At 34.3% G+C, this 12976-nt stretch overlaps 1 protein-coding gene across 2 annotated transcripts; it reads left to right on the forward strand.

The window, feature by feature from the left end:
- The first annotated feature begins 1998 nt into the window (after positions 1–1998).
- Positions 1999–6798, forward strand: LOC107687633 (secreted frizzled-related protein 1-like). 2 transcript variants are annotated; one of them, XM_016485036.1, is made up of 3 exons: positions 1999–2736; positions 3528–3608; positions 5927–6798. In XM_016485036.1, exons 1-3 carry the CDS (start codon positions 2229–2231, stop codon positions 6250–6252), a joined length of 915 nt encoding a protein of 304 aa, XP_016340522.1. In that variant the 5' UTR covers positions 1999–2228; the 3' UTR covers positions 6253–6798. The 2 variants fall into 2 exon arrangements, with proteins under 2 accessions (XP_016340522.1, XP_016340529.1); XM_016485043.1 differs by lacking the exon at positions 3528–3608.
- Positions 6799–12976: the final 6178 nt, after the last annotated feature.

Consider the following 12976-nt stretch of genomic DNA (forward strand, 5'->3'; position numbering starts at 1 on the left):
TATATATATATATATTTAAATATGTCTATATAATTTTTTAAAGTATGTTATTTTAGTAGTTCAGTGAAAATAAGTTTAATAAAATAGGTTTTTATATTTTATTTCATTTAATGTTCATCAAGTAATGTTGAATGATTATTCAAGTAATGAAAATGTTTTTTTTTAATGATTTTAGTTTTAGTAGTCTGGGTGAAATCGTTTTAGTTAATGTTTGCTTTTTAATTAAAATATTAAGAATTCATTAGGATGCTATTTAAAACATGAATTCAGCTAAATTAAAATAATAGTAATTTTATTTTATTTTTTCAGATTTTTTTTCTACAAAAATAATCAACTGTTGTATGGAGCTGTGAAGTGATATGGTGTTTGACACGCTTTACTATATTGGGGAACTATCCGTTTTATAATTGAATTGATTGACTATTCTATGAAGAAAGTGACCAAAACTATTATAAAATACCCCAAAACACAACGCAGTCCTCAGTCATTTCCTACAAAGGATTCTTTATAGTGTTCTGCAACTTTATTTCACCAATGCAATATCAGGGGAACAGAAAATATGTTTCACTAATAGGACTGCTGTATAAAATATCAGGAAAATATCTGATTCCAGCCAAGTCATGAGTGGAGACATTCATAAATCTTTGAATGACCCTCATTTGTCCTCTAAGATTCTTACAACAGGTGGTCTCACTGGAGGGATACTTGGTCTGCTACCACCAAAGATCTTCTCGTGTGGAGAAACGACGGGTAAACACATCATGATGACATGTATTTTGGTGTAATTCAAACATCTTAAGTGACGACGAGTTTGGCATCCCAAAATAGCATGTCTGTTTTCATTCAACTGTCACTTCATTATGAACATTGTGAAATAATTGTGTGCTTATGAATGCCAGCACACAGCTGCAGTAATGTGAGAGAGAAAATGCCCACATTGGCGTTTAATGGTTGAAGTTAGTATTAGAAGCTGCTCTCAAATCAGTGTGAAAAGCAAACGAGACACAGCGCAGGGCATCTCGCAAGCATCTGCATCATCCCAGTCCAAGAAACCCAGCCAAAAGTCGCAGATGTTTAATTCTAAATTCTAAATAACGTGTCTTTGTAGCAGAGGTGCCATCCGGGTTGCATTGACCGACTTGACAAACACTGTTATAAATCAGGCTGTGGAACTTTTATAGAATTAGATCAGACATTTTACAGATGCACCACTGACACAGTCCATGTACAGCCATTTTCACTTACATTTTATGAGTCTGTTACACAAGAGCTTTTCAACCCGAGGGCGAAGGCTCTTTAACAAATGCAGCTGTTCAGATGCCAGTTTTGCCATTTCTACCAAGATGGTTTCACCCAAAATGTTCCCCCAAAAATAAAAGTTCTCTCACCGTCAGGCCATTCAAGATGGGTATGCTTCTTCATCAGAACATATTTGGAGAAATTTACCATGACATCACTTGCTCACCAATGGATCATCTGCAGTGAATGGGTGCCGTCAGCTTGAGAGTCCATACAGCCTATAAAAACATCACAATGATGTTTAAGTAATCCAAAGTAATCCACACACACACACAGAAATGTTGATTGTGACAGACCGACACTTTATTTATTTATTTGAAGAACTGGTCAGGTCACTCGTGAACTAGTTTAACTTGTTTAAAAAATGAAACAGAATTTTACAAAAATTACATTTTATTGCAACATATGATTGGTAATACATTATAATTGTGGATGCATAGATCACCCTCTTAATCATCAGTATTAGATATAAAGAACATAATATCTTTATAATGATGTCCAATTCGCGAATGAATCGTCCTTTTGAATCGGATCATTTTAATTTATACGTAGCCACACATATTTAGGCTATATTATCTAAAAAATTCGGTCAATTAGTAGACACAACGAGTTAATGAATTATTTTAGTCCCCTTGCATGAAGAAAAAAAATTGTCAAGCACATTGAGCAATCTTCGCGTTATGCCAAGCCGGTTGAATTACTATTGGTTGTTTCACCTTTCAAGCGTGTTCATTTACTCTAGCGCTGCGCAACCGAACGGCAGCGCGCGACACTCTCTCATATCAGGACTGTGGAGAACGAGGACGCCAAAACAACAACAACAAAAACCCAGGTAGTGCAGTACTAATGCAAAGACATACTTCTGAAGTCTCAACAGTGCAACGCAGGTGGATATAACGATATCGATACAATATTTTTCTCCTCGTGCCATGAAGAATCTTCTCCCCAAGCTGTGGATGTTCATCGCTCCAGTTGTCCTCCTCCCTTCGCTCAACGCTACCGAGTATGAGTACTACACTTGGAAACCGGAGACGTGGGTGCACAGTTACGGCAAAAGCCCACAGTGCATGGAAATTCCCGAGGACCTGAGGCTGTGTTTTAATGTGGGCTACCACCAGATGCTGCTTCCCAATTTGCTAGAGCATGAAACCATAGCTGAGGTGAAGCAGCAAGCGGGCAGCTGGGTTCCTCTGGTACACAAAGCCTGTCACCCCGGCACGCAAGTGTTCCTCTGCTCGCTCTTCGCCCCCGTGTGCCTCGAAAGACCCATATATCCGTGCCGCTGGCTGTGCGAGGCTGTCCGGGATAGTTGTACCCCTATAATGCAGGCGTTTGGGTTCCCTTGGCCTGAAATGCTCAACTGTGACAAGTTTCCCCTGGGCGACGTGTGCATTTCTATGAACACCACCAGCAGCGATGATACGGATAAATCCCCAGGTGTGTATTATAGCTGTATGTAATTTGACTGAATTTCCCATTAGCTTATTTTTTTAATCTTCTTTTTTTTTCTTAAAAAAATATTTTGCCGACAAATATAAATTGTGCTAATTGCTAACTTATCTAAAATATAATATAGTTTTTATGTGGTGTCTTCACAGTTCTCATATACAGTTTCGGTTTGCTATTTTACTGATTTGGTAACATTTTGTTACTGCTATTTTAAAATGTGAAAAATAAAAGTAAGAATCAGTAGGTGTGTTTCAAGTTTTTACTTGTAGTGTATTATGGTTGGATAAGGCTGATCGTTTAAGATAAGTTTGTTGCATTACCAACAAAGAAACAAACGTTATTGACACGTATTTAGTTCTTAATTAACATGACAATGTTAAAATAAATTACATTTTTTAATTCATGTCAAAGTCATAACCTGCAGTGATACATTTGTTGCATCTTCTCACCATTTTGAATTTGAAACCGTAAAAAAATCAAGTTGAAAAAACAGGAAATTATTGAGAGGATAAATGAATGGAAAAAATGCTGTTTGATGAACAAAAAACTAAACACACACACAAATACAGAATCAAAATAATACACTGATGATTATGATGATGATTCATATTATTATTGAATGTTCTAAGGTTTTTGGTTTTAAAGTAATTAAACATTTACAACATTTACAGATCAATTTATAATCTTACAATTGCTTACATTTCAAGTTGATAAGCAAGCATTATTGAATACATATGTCAGCAACTTTGGATCCAATTTTTTTGTTTTCTTTTTTGAAGGTGTCACTTCTGTGTGTCCGCCATGTGACAATGAGATGAACTCAGATGGAATTCTGGAACACATGTGTGCCAGTGAATTCGGTAAAGAATTTTTAATGCAATATTGTTGTATCAGTATTTAAAAAATCACCCTAAACAAAAGTTCAGTTCAGATTGCATCCAAGTTATTAGTTTAAATATGTAGTCTATTTATTTTAAAAGATTAAATTCAAGATAAATAAAGAAAACATAAATGATTAGTTCAATTAGTGAGATCTTCAAGTTCCAATTTATTGTGTCTATTATATTTTGTCTTTATACCAACAAGACAGAAATGATAAACTGGCTGTATTATTTTCCTGACTGCTATCAACATGCTGATCTTATGGTACAAAGTTGAAACTGACTACAAAGTCAAACCCTACTGAGTTCACAACCATTTTGAAAATGAGCTCTTTCTTATATAGACTATTATGGAAATCGGCCTAAAACATATTAAAATGCACCTCAGATGTGAAGGGCTTTGGCACAGATCTTTTACAAACAAATCAAGCACTAAAAACATATCTTGTTCCAAACACTTTTCGGCATACTGCTACTAACGCAAGTGATTTTAGCACGCTTGATTTATTGGCCAGAGCTTAATGACTTCAAGAGAACAAAACCCGATCGGCTGATTCCTGTCATTGTGATTCTGCTCAGGTCCAGGTTTTTAGCCCACACATTTGTTTCCAATTATATTGTTGCCTGAAAAAAATATTTATAAAATTACTGTCTGGATTCACACTTCTTAAATCCATTTCTCTCTTGAGACAGTAAGAATGGTGTAGTGCTGCTTAAACATAACAACATGTGTGACCACAGTACAGATAAACACTGAATATTGTGCGTCCAGTATTGTTTACCACTGAATAGGTCTTTTTTTGTTGTTCCATTCCCATTGTTTTGTTTTTAAATGCAACTCAGCGTGGTCAAACTTTTCTTCTCCTTGTATATTTCCAGAATTTATTTATTTATTTGTTTATTTGTAGAACAACATACTAATAATAGTATAATAGTCGATTATTAGATTTCATCCGTGAATGGAGATATTTGGATTTATAAAAAGAAGAGCTACTTGAAAATGCTGTTTCTAAGAATCAGTGATGTGGTCAGAATCCAGAAGGTCTTTTTTTCAGGGTCTGAGATGTTGTCAAAGACAGGAAGCTTGCCGCTGGCAAGAATTTCATGGAACCTTTTATTTTTAAGCTGTCAAGCACCAACCCAATCAAAGGCTTTTTCTATGTCATTATAGGATGACTGTCTCTGTGTAACACTGTAAAATGTGGAAATCAAAATATGGAATTTTTTACCTTAAACGGGTTGATATTTCTACCTAAACTGAGCTTAAAAATGACTTTTGTTGTTGTAACCCAATTTAGTCATGTTGATTCAGTCATAATAAAACTATTATATACTTTTCAACATAAAACCTAATTGTAACCATAAGAAGCACATTTCAGTTTACCTGAAATTGTCTAAAGTTTGCTTATATGTTTTTAGCGAAAATGCTTATAATTAAAATTAAATGCTTGTTTTATGTTGAAGGTATAAATGCAGCACATGACTAACATTAGAAAAGTTATCGGTGGAAAACCCAATGTAGTTTGTATTTTCTGGCTTTTTTTTTGACCCAGATGTTTTGTCAAAATAAAGCTCCAGGGAACAAGAAAATTTTACAGCTCAGTGGATTATGTCCTTGAGTTTAAAAGCTAGTACTTAATGTGTTTGATTATGTGTAGTAGTTGATCTGTGTTGTTAGTAATGCTCAACATTGTTATCCACAATACACATGGGCAATAACCACTTTAAAATGCTTAAATTCTTTCATAACGCAGTGCTTGAATAGCCAGTGATTTGAGGAGTGCCTCAGGGATCGGTAAAAAAACCTTTTTTGTTTTAACATTATTAATAGTGTAAGTTTTGGAGAAAGTGTGCAGTCTCTTTATTGATTTTGGTTGGATTTAGAATTTGATTCGTACCCAAGAATCGTATGCTCACACACCCTGGACGATATTGCGATACAACACATTGCACCATCCAGCTTTGCACAATTAGTACAGAATAGCATCTGAAAGACATAAACTAGAATGAGTTCTTGGCTAAAATGTAACAACAGATGATGAAAAACAGCCAAGTGTTCAGCATCTCCATGGCAAAAAAATACAACAATGACCTTAAGCAAAAATACTTCAAATATTTGCATTATCTGTCAGCACTTGAAGGATTTTTTTATATAAAGGTTTTAACTTACATAACTGTTTTAGACATTACATAACTCTTTTAGATATTTAAGACTTCATACGTGTGCAAAGAAATTGCCTCACTTAAACTTCCATGAACATTAATGACTTCTCAAACCTACATTTTTCTTTTTGTAGCAATCAAGACGAAGATTAAGGAAGTCAAAATAGACAACTTAGATCGAAAAGTCATTCTGCAAAAAAGGAGGAAGGCGGTGAAGTTTGGAACTCTGAAAAAGCAGGACCTAAAGAAGCTTGTTCTTTACTTGAAAAATGGAGCAGACTGTCCATGCCAACAACTGGAAAACCTAGGGAGCAACTATTTAATCATGGGCCGGAGTGTGGGGAAACAGTATATATTGACAGGCATTCATAAGTGGGACAAATCTAGCAAAGAATTTATGAAGGCCCTTAAAAAACTTAAAAGCCACAAATGTTCAACTTTTGAGACAATGTTCAAGTGATTTTTGATCAACTGGTTACTAATCTTTGTGAACTTCCCATTATAACATATTACATTTTGCATTACAGTACAGTACAGTATATAAAGGAACGACAGATGCCACAATCCAACTTAGTTTGTTTGCCTGAATACATACAAACAAGTGCCATTTAGATCAAATTTTCAAATGTTGTTGAACATTTCTAACCAATCCAAGTACAAAACAGTTATTCATAGTTATTTGCATTCCATTATGCTTCAAGTCAGTTTGCAAACACTGCCTTTTGATATATATTGATGTTTTCATGGTGGAATAATATCTATATCCATGCAATCTGTTAATAATGTTTATGTTTTATAATATTCGTCACAGCTATCAGGTATTCGGTATTCAGTAAAATACATAACATCTTACACAATAAAAGAGATTATTTTTTTGACAGTTTGTTGCTGCATAGGATGCAAATCACAATTAATCATGCTGTGGAAGGTGTCCTATAGCATGCCTGAGGACTTGCACAATGCACTGTAATCATTCAACATTAAAACAGAAAATATTTTTAATATATTTGACTGCACTCTTTATTACATACTGTGTATTAGTGAGTGATTTAAGTAAAAAAGACAAGTAGCAGTTGTGACCTGCCAAGCAGTCCAGCTTTAACAATCACATGCTGTGAAATCACTGCAAAATAATCACTATGAATCAGAACAGATTAGAGAAATTTCAGACTCTGCATGTGCCCTGAATAAGCAAACAGCCAGACAAAATGTTTATCCTGTATAGACAGATCAGAGGTGTTTGTTTTGGATTCAGGGAATGATTTGGACATATTTCTCTCCCAGCTTTCCTGATGAAAGGCGGTTTGAGTTTTCTCTTGCTCTCTTTTTTTTTTGAGGAGAGTTAATAATTGAGTCAAAACCAAAAGATTATATGATAAATTATAATTTATAGTAAATGATCCAAGAGAATTTTATAAATAAATGAATAAATGGCAACTTCTGCTTGCACATTCTGGAAAGAAACTGATCTAACCAGTTACTCCCAATTAATTACTTAAGAGAAAAGAAAAGAAGAAAAAATGCAACAAAATTAATAATGAAATGTAAAAAATTAAGAGTTTTAGTTTTTTAGTTTTCCATGTCTACACTGAAAAAATGGTGTATAAACAATTTTTACTTGAAAATTGCTAGTTAATGTGGAATTTTGAAGCGGAATGATTTTCTTATAAAACATACTATTTTATCTCCAACTTTTGACAGTATATTTGCTTTGATGTCATCTATGATAATGTACTTCAAAACTTGATAAAATGTACGTATTTCTCTTCAGGAAAAACTGACCAAAATATCGATGACTCATCCTGTACTACACTGAGTTTTGTCCAATCAAATGCTCTTCTGAGTGAGAATGTCCCTGATGACTAGCATGCCTCCAACTAGCAAGTAGCAAATCATGGTTAATAGCTGTGACACAACCACGGTTATTCAAACAAGCTTTGTGAAATACATCAACTCAAGAAAAGCAAACTGCAAGGTTTTGGACTGAAGGCATTTTCCTGAGAAAACATCTGTGTTGTAATGCCCGCCAATCAGTAATCACCTTGATACGGTTTAAGTGCCCTTATTTGTGGCTGATGAGCTGTGAAACAGTAAGATCTGTTCTCGACTATCATGCTCCAACAGGCCAGGCCTTCAAATTACCTGACTTTGCACTAATGATGCAAAGTCTCAAAACGCTCACTTTCATCCATCTGATTTAGGTGGAACAAATTTAAGTTTTCATGATTTCATGAGTCATGCAAGAGTCTGAGAGATTTAACGTCAGCACATCAGAACAGTTGAAAGATGTTGAGCAGATAGCTCCGCTTGACTCGCAGTGATGCCATAGTGTGTGAATGTGTGTGTCTCATATTGCCGTTGGCACTACACCTGTTTACATTCCCAGCGTCATAAAGTGTGCAATAGTGATAGCATCAGATTCAGATAGTGCTGGTGTTGACAACATGCCTTTGCAAATGAATCTGCCATGAAATCACTCTAACACACAGGTGCTGCATGGCCATGTTTATGTGTCGAAAAATAAAGGGTGGCCATGTAAAGCTTGCAAACACTGTTCATTTCACAATGTACAATGATTTCAATCTTATAATATATATAAAAATATATTGTATGTTTAAAATGATGATTATGATAGCCCAGTTGCACCTCATTAGAAAAAAAAAATAATGCTTTGGTAAAGCATAATTATGGCATAAAAATATGGCATAAGCCATAGGATATAAAAATAATGAGACACTAAGTCATAATTATGAGATAAAAGGTTTAAAGTATGAGATACTAAGTCATAATTATGCTGAAAAATTCTACATTTTATCTCATCATTTGACTTAATCATAATTTTGATTTTTTATGTCAATTTCAAATTCAATATAATTTCTACTTTTTCATCTTGATTTCAACTGTCATAATTTCAGCTTTTCATATTACATCTTAATTTTGAAAGTCATAATTATGACATTTTATCTCATAATTGTGACTCTGTCAATTTCAACTTTTTAATCTTATAATTATGACTCAATATGTCGTATTTTTTAACTTTTAGCTCATAGTTATGACTTTTTGTCATAATTATGATTTAAAAAACATGATTATTTTTCTTATGTAGTGGAAATGGGTTTCCATAAGAATAAAATTAACTACTCCTATATATATATATATATATATATATTGTATTAATAATAATAATAAAAATAAATGCAATGACTAAACAAACTCTTTTCTGTCAAATTATGAAAAAAGGTGCATTTAAGATACATAAAATGCAAGCTTTGAAATTGGCCTTAGTAAAACAAAGGATTTAACACAAAAATGTTTGAAATGTCATTTCCGTCAGCATCATTTGCTTCACAGAATGCTTCTAACACAATACATCAATTGAAATGTGATGAAAATTTTCATGACTTTCAGAAACAAAAAAAGAAAAGAAAGAAATTCACTTGTGACGTATGAGTACACACTGTTGGATATTGTTAAAAGACAAATTAATACCTTAACAAAAATATGAGCTTTTGAACCCTCTGGAATGTCATGTCCCAAAGATTTCTAAGTGCATTTTTGTGTGTTTTTACAAACTGAGGGACAAGTTGAAATTGTCTGTGGTAATCGCCAACATGCCACAGATGTTGTCCATAGAGCTTAACTTGTACTGAACCCAGAGCATTCCTTTAAAACTGTTTAGTTACTTTTGAAGACCCCCCAACCTTTTGTTTTGACGTCCTTTCAGGGTGATTCAAGCTGAAATTAAACCATCTGCAGCGAACATGTTTCGAAATAAATCCATACATGGCAAATAGCAAAAACCCTGAGTGCGTGTAACCCCCAGGAGAAGCCGACCGATCCCAGCTCGTGCAAAAGCCTAGTGATGGTTTATCCAGGTTAAGCAAATAGCTGTGTTTTGTGCTCTGGGATGACATTGGCTGCCAGACTCTATGGGATGATCATTAGAAGCAGCTGTTGGCTTTTCTGCTGCATATTTCCCAGCTTCATTGAATGAAAAAGACTTGCGTTTTTGTCTCCAGCCTTGAGGGGAAAGCCTATTAAATGCCATAAATAATATGATGCTCTCACAGGATAGCATCTGATGTAAGATGGGCTCTGCGGTAAACATACTTCCACATGGGGTTTGGACTGAAGTTCTCACACATGCCAACTGCGAATCCTGCCAGATGGGATGCATAGACTCTGAATATTGTGCCGTCACTGTTCCCAATTCGATGATGAGGGTTTTGTCTGCCAGTCTTATTAGGAGTGCATTTTACATATTTATATTAGCACAAAATTATTGCAACTGAGGTCTGTTTGCACAATCCTTCTGATCTAGATTATGCCTAAATAAATCTGATTCAGTTTGTTCAACATCTCACAGTTTTATCAAACAAATGGCCTTCTTGACTCTTGTGGGTGGGAGTGAAGGAATGCTGTCTGGTAAAGTACTTCTTGAAACTTTGGGTCCAAGAAATGTCCTTTGTAATCGAAGTGAATGACACAAGAATGGTGTATTTTGACATATGCAAGAACATGATGTATCGATATCTGGTACCTTAAAGGGATAGTTCACCCAAAAATAAAAATTCTGTCATTACTCAACCCTAAAGCTGTTCCAAACCCCTGTGACATTCATACTTCTTCTGGGGAAAACAAAAGGAGAAGTTTAGCAGAATATGAGCTCTTTTCCATACAATGAAAATGACCAAGAGCTATCAAGCTTCAAAAATGACTAAAACACCCTAAAAGTTGTCCATATGACTCTACTATAGTTTTGCCAAAGTATTCTGAAGTCATACAACATCTTTGTGTGACGAATAAACCAAAATTTAAGCCGTAACATAAGTCTTAAAATCCCATTTGCATTTGTGTATATTCAACATTTCTGAATTATGGCTACATTTTTGTTCAAATAAACTTAGATTTTGTTCTTTTCCTCAAAAAAAGCTATTATATTACTTATGAAATTTAGAGAATTGACTTATGACTTATGAATGAGAGAATATGAAATAAAGTGCATATGGATAAAAAATGATCATATTTTTAATCTGAAAGGCTGTAAAATTCCATGGTAAAAAACTGTTAATTGATTAACAGTAAGTTCACTTCATATATGAAAAGCTGCAATAGATTTAATGGGAATTTTAATGTAATTTTACAGTAAAAAAAACTTTTAAATGTGCAGTTTGCAAAATCAAGTCATCTTATAATTTAAAGGGAAAAAATGTAAACTGATGTGAAATGGATGGTTTTCATGGAAATAATGCTTTCTTAATTTTTTTGTTCTTATCAGTTATGTACATCGGGGTTTTGTTACATCATATGTAGTTTAATGAATGTTTATTGCATAATTTTATTGTCACGTGTGTTACCATGATGGAGTTTTGTATTTGTGTGTATGACACTGTGCACCTTCTATACAGTAGATTAGTATTTACTTCAGCTTGTGGAATATCTACTTGTGATGAACTTTGATTCATAATGTGTCCTTTTCTTTGCCACCTGTGTTTTTAAGGTGGTTGTTAGCATATTATAAAGGTAACCCCCCCACCCCCACACACACACATTTTAACATTATAATAGTTAATGAAATCTATGTTTTTTTTCCCACTTGTACATTTAAGAACTTCACAGTCATGGTCACCATTCACTTTCATTATATGGAAAAGAGCAGCTTGGTCATTTTGTAAAACATCTCCTTATTTGGAAGGACAGAGTAAAGTATAACTGATATATATATATATATTTTTTTTTTTTGCGTGTGTGAACTAATCCTTTGAGCAGGCCACTTGCCACTCTTTTTTGGCACAAATTCAATGCTGAATCAGATGCATTTAAATCCGGACCACATGCAGTTCAGTTTAAACATAACCAGGACAGATGATAACTGGCTTGGGTGTCGTGGATCATGGATTTGGCAGGGACGGGATCTGTAGACACACACTGGACTTGATTTGCTCTTGCAAGTCTTGAGATACAGACCTGACCCTTACTGTGAGGTGAGAGCAGATTTTGGCAGGAGGGTAGGATTTCATAAATCAGCTGATGGCCTCTCATACCTCTGGGATATAAACACATCTTTTTCATATGCTTCATTTATGACATTGACAAATCGAAAATGGGGTAAAGCTGTGGAGTTGTATTACATTTAGCCACTAACAAGAGAAGTAAATATTTTTCAGTTGAATAATCTACTTCATCTATTATTGGATTTTTAAATTTTTTGTTTGTATTATTACATTTGGTTTGGAGACTCTGTTTGAGGAAAACGTTCTTCCAGGAATTTGGCACTGCAAACTCCCTGATGATTGAGAGAAAAAATCTGGCTCTAAATCTCAAGTCCGTTCTTTCACCATGAGAAAAATATGTAAAATAAAAACTGTCTGTCCAAATTTATGACTGCTCTGTTTTTTTTCTGTCATTCAATAAGCCGATATATTGGCTCAAGGGATAGTCAGTCTCTTATTTCTATAATCAGGACCTGACCTTTATACTGAGACAGTCAGTCACTGTGATGCCTGTAGAAAGCGTTATAAACATATCAACATCCCAAATGCGTCATATGAAATATGTCAGTGACATGTTTATATATCCAATGAGAGGTATATGTAAAGCAAACAACTGATTTATGAAATACTCCACAGCAGCATGCATCGTCTCCATCCATGCAATTACACCAAATGCCCAATAGAGGGAAGCACCTACCTTACCTGACGGTCATTCCTGTTATGCAGTACCTGTTGATTTATGTTACTTTACAAAAAGAATATGTATTTTTATGAATGGTTACCAGACTTTCGGAAATAACGATCTGATCAGGCTTATGCACTTTATCTTTATTATTTATAAAATCTGATTATTGTAATTTAAACTATGAAAATAAAGAGCCAAAATTTACCTAGCTTCAGAAAAGTGAGTTTAATCCAATATATTCCAAGGGAACTTGAAGATGTACTAAATAGTATTTGACACTCCCATTCGGTTAATAGTCAAGAGCATTGTCCTACAACACAAATGAAGAAAATATATGTCTGCCTGGTGATCTATCTAATGAATCATCACTTAGGCTAAATAAAAACATAAATTTTCTCAAAATGTCTATATTATCAATCGCTGTTTTGGATTTTATACTGACACCTGTTGTCCTGGATGCATGAAGTTTGTTTGCTAACTTCTTGCGTTCAGAAGCTGCGTAACGG

This window comes from Sinocyclocheilus anshuiensis, unplaced genomic scaffold (assembly GCF_001515605.1).
Source record: "Sinocyclocheilus anshuiensis isolate Anshui unplaced genomic scaffold, SAMN03320099.WGS_v1.1 scaffold205, whole genome shotgun sequence".
NCBI classification, from domain to species: domain Eukaryota; kingdom Metazoa; phylum Chordata; class Actinopteri; order Cypriniformes; family Cyprinidae; genus Sinocyclocheilus; species Sinocyclocheilus anshuiensis.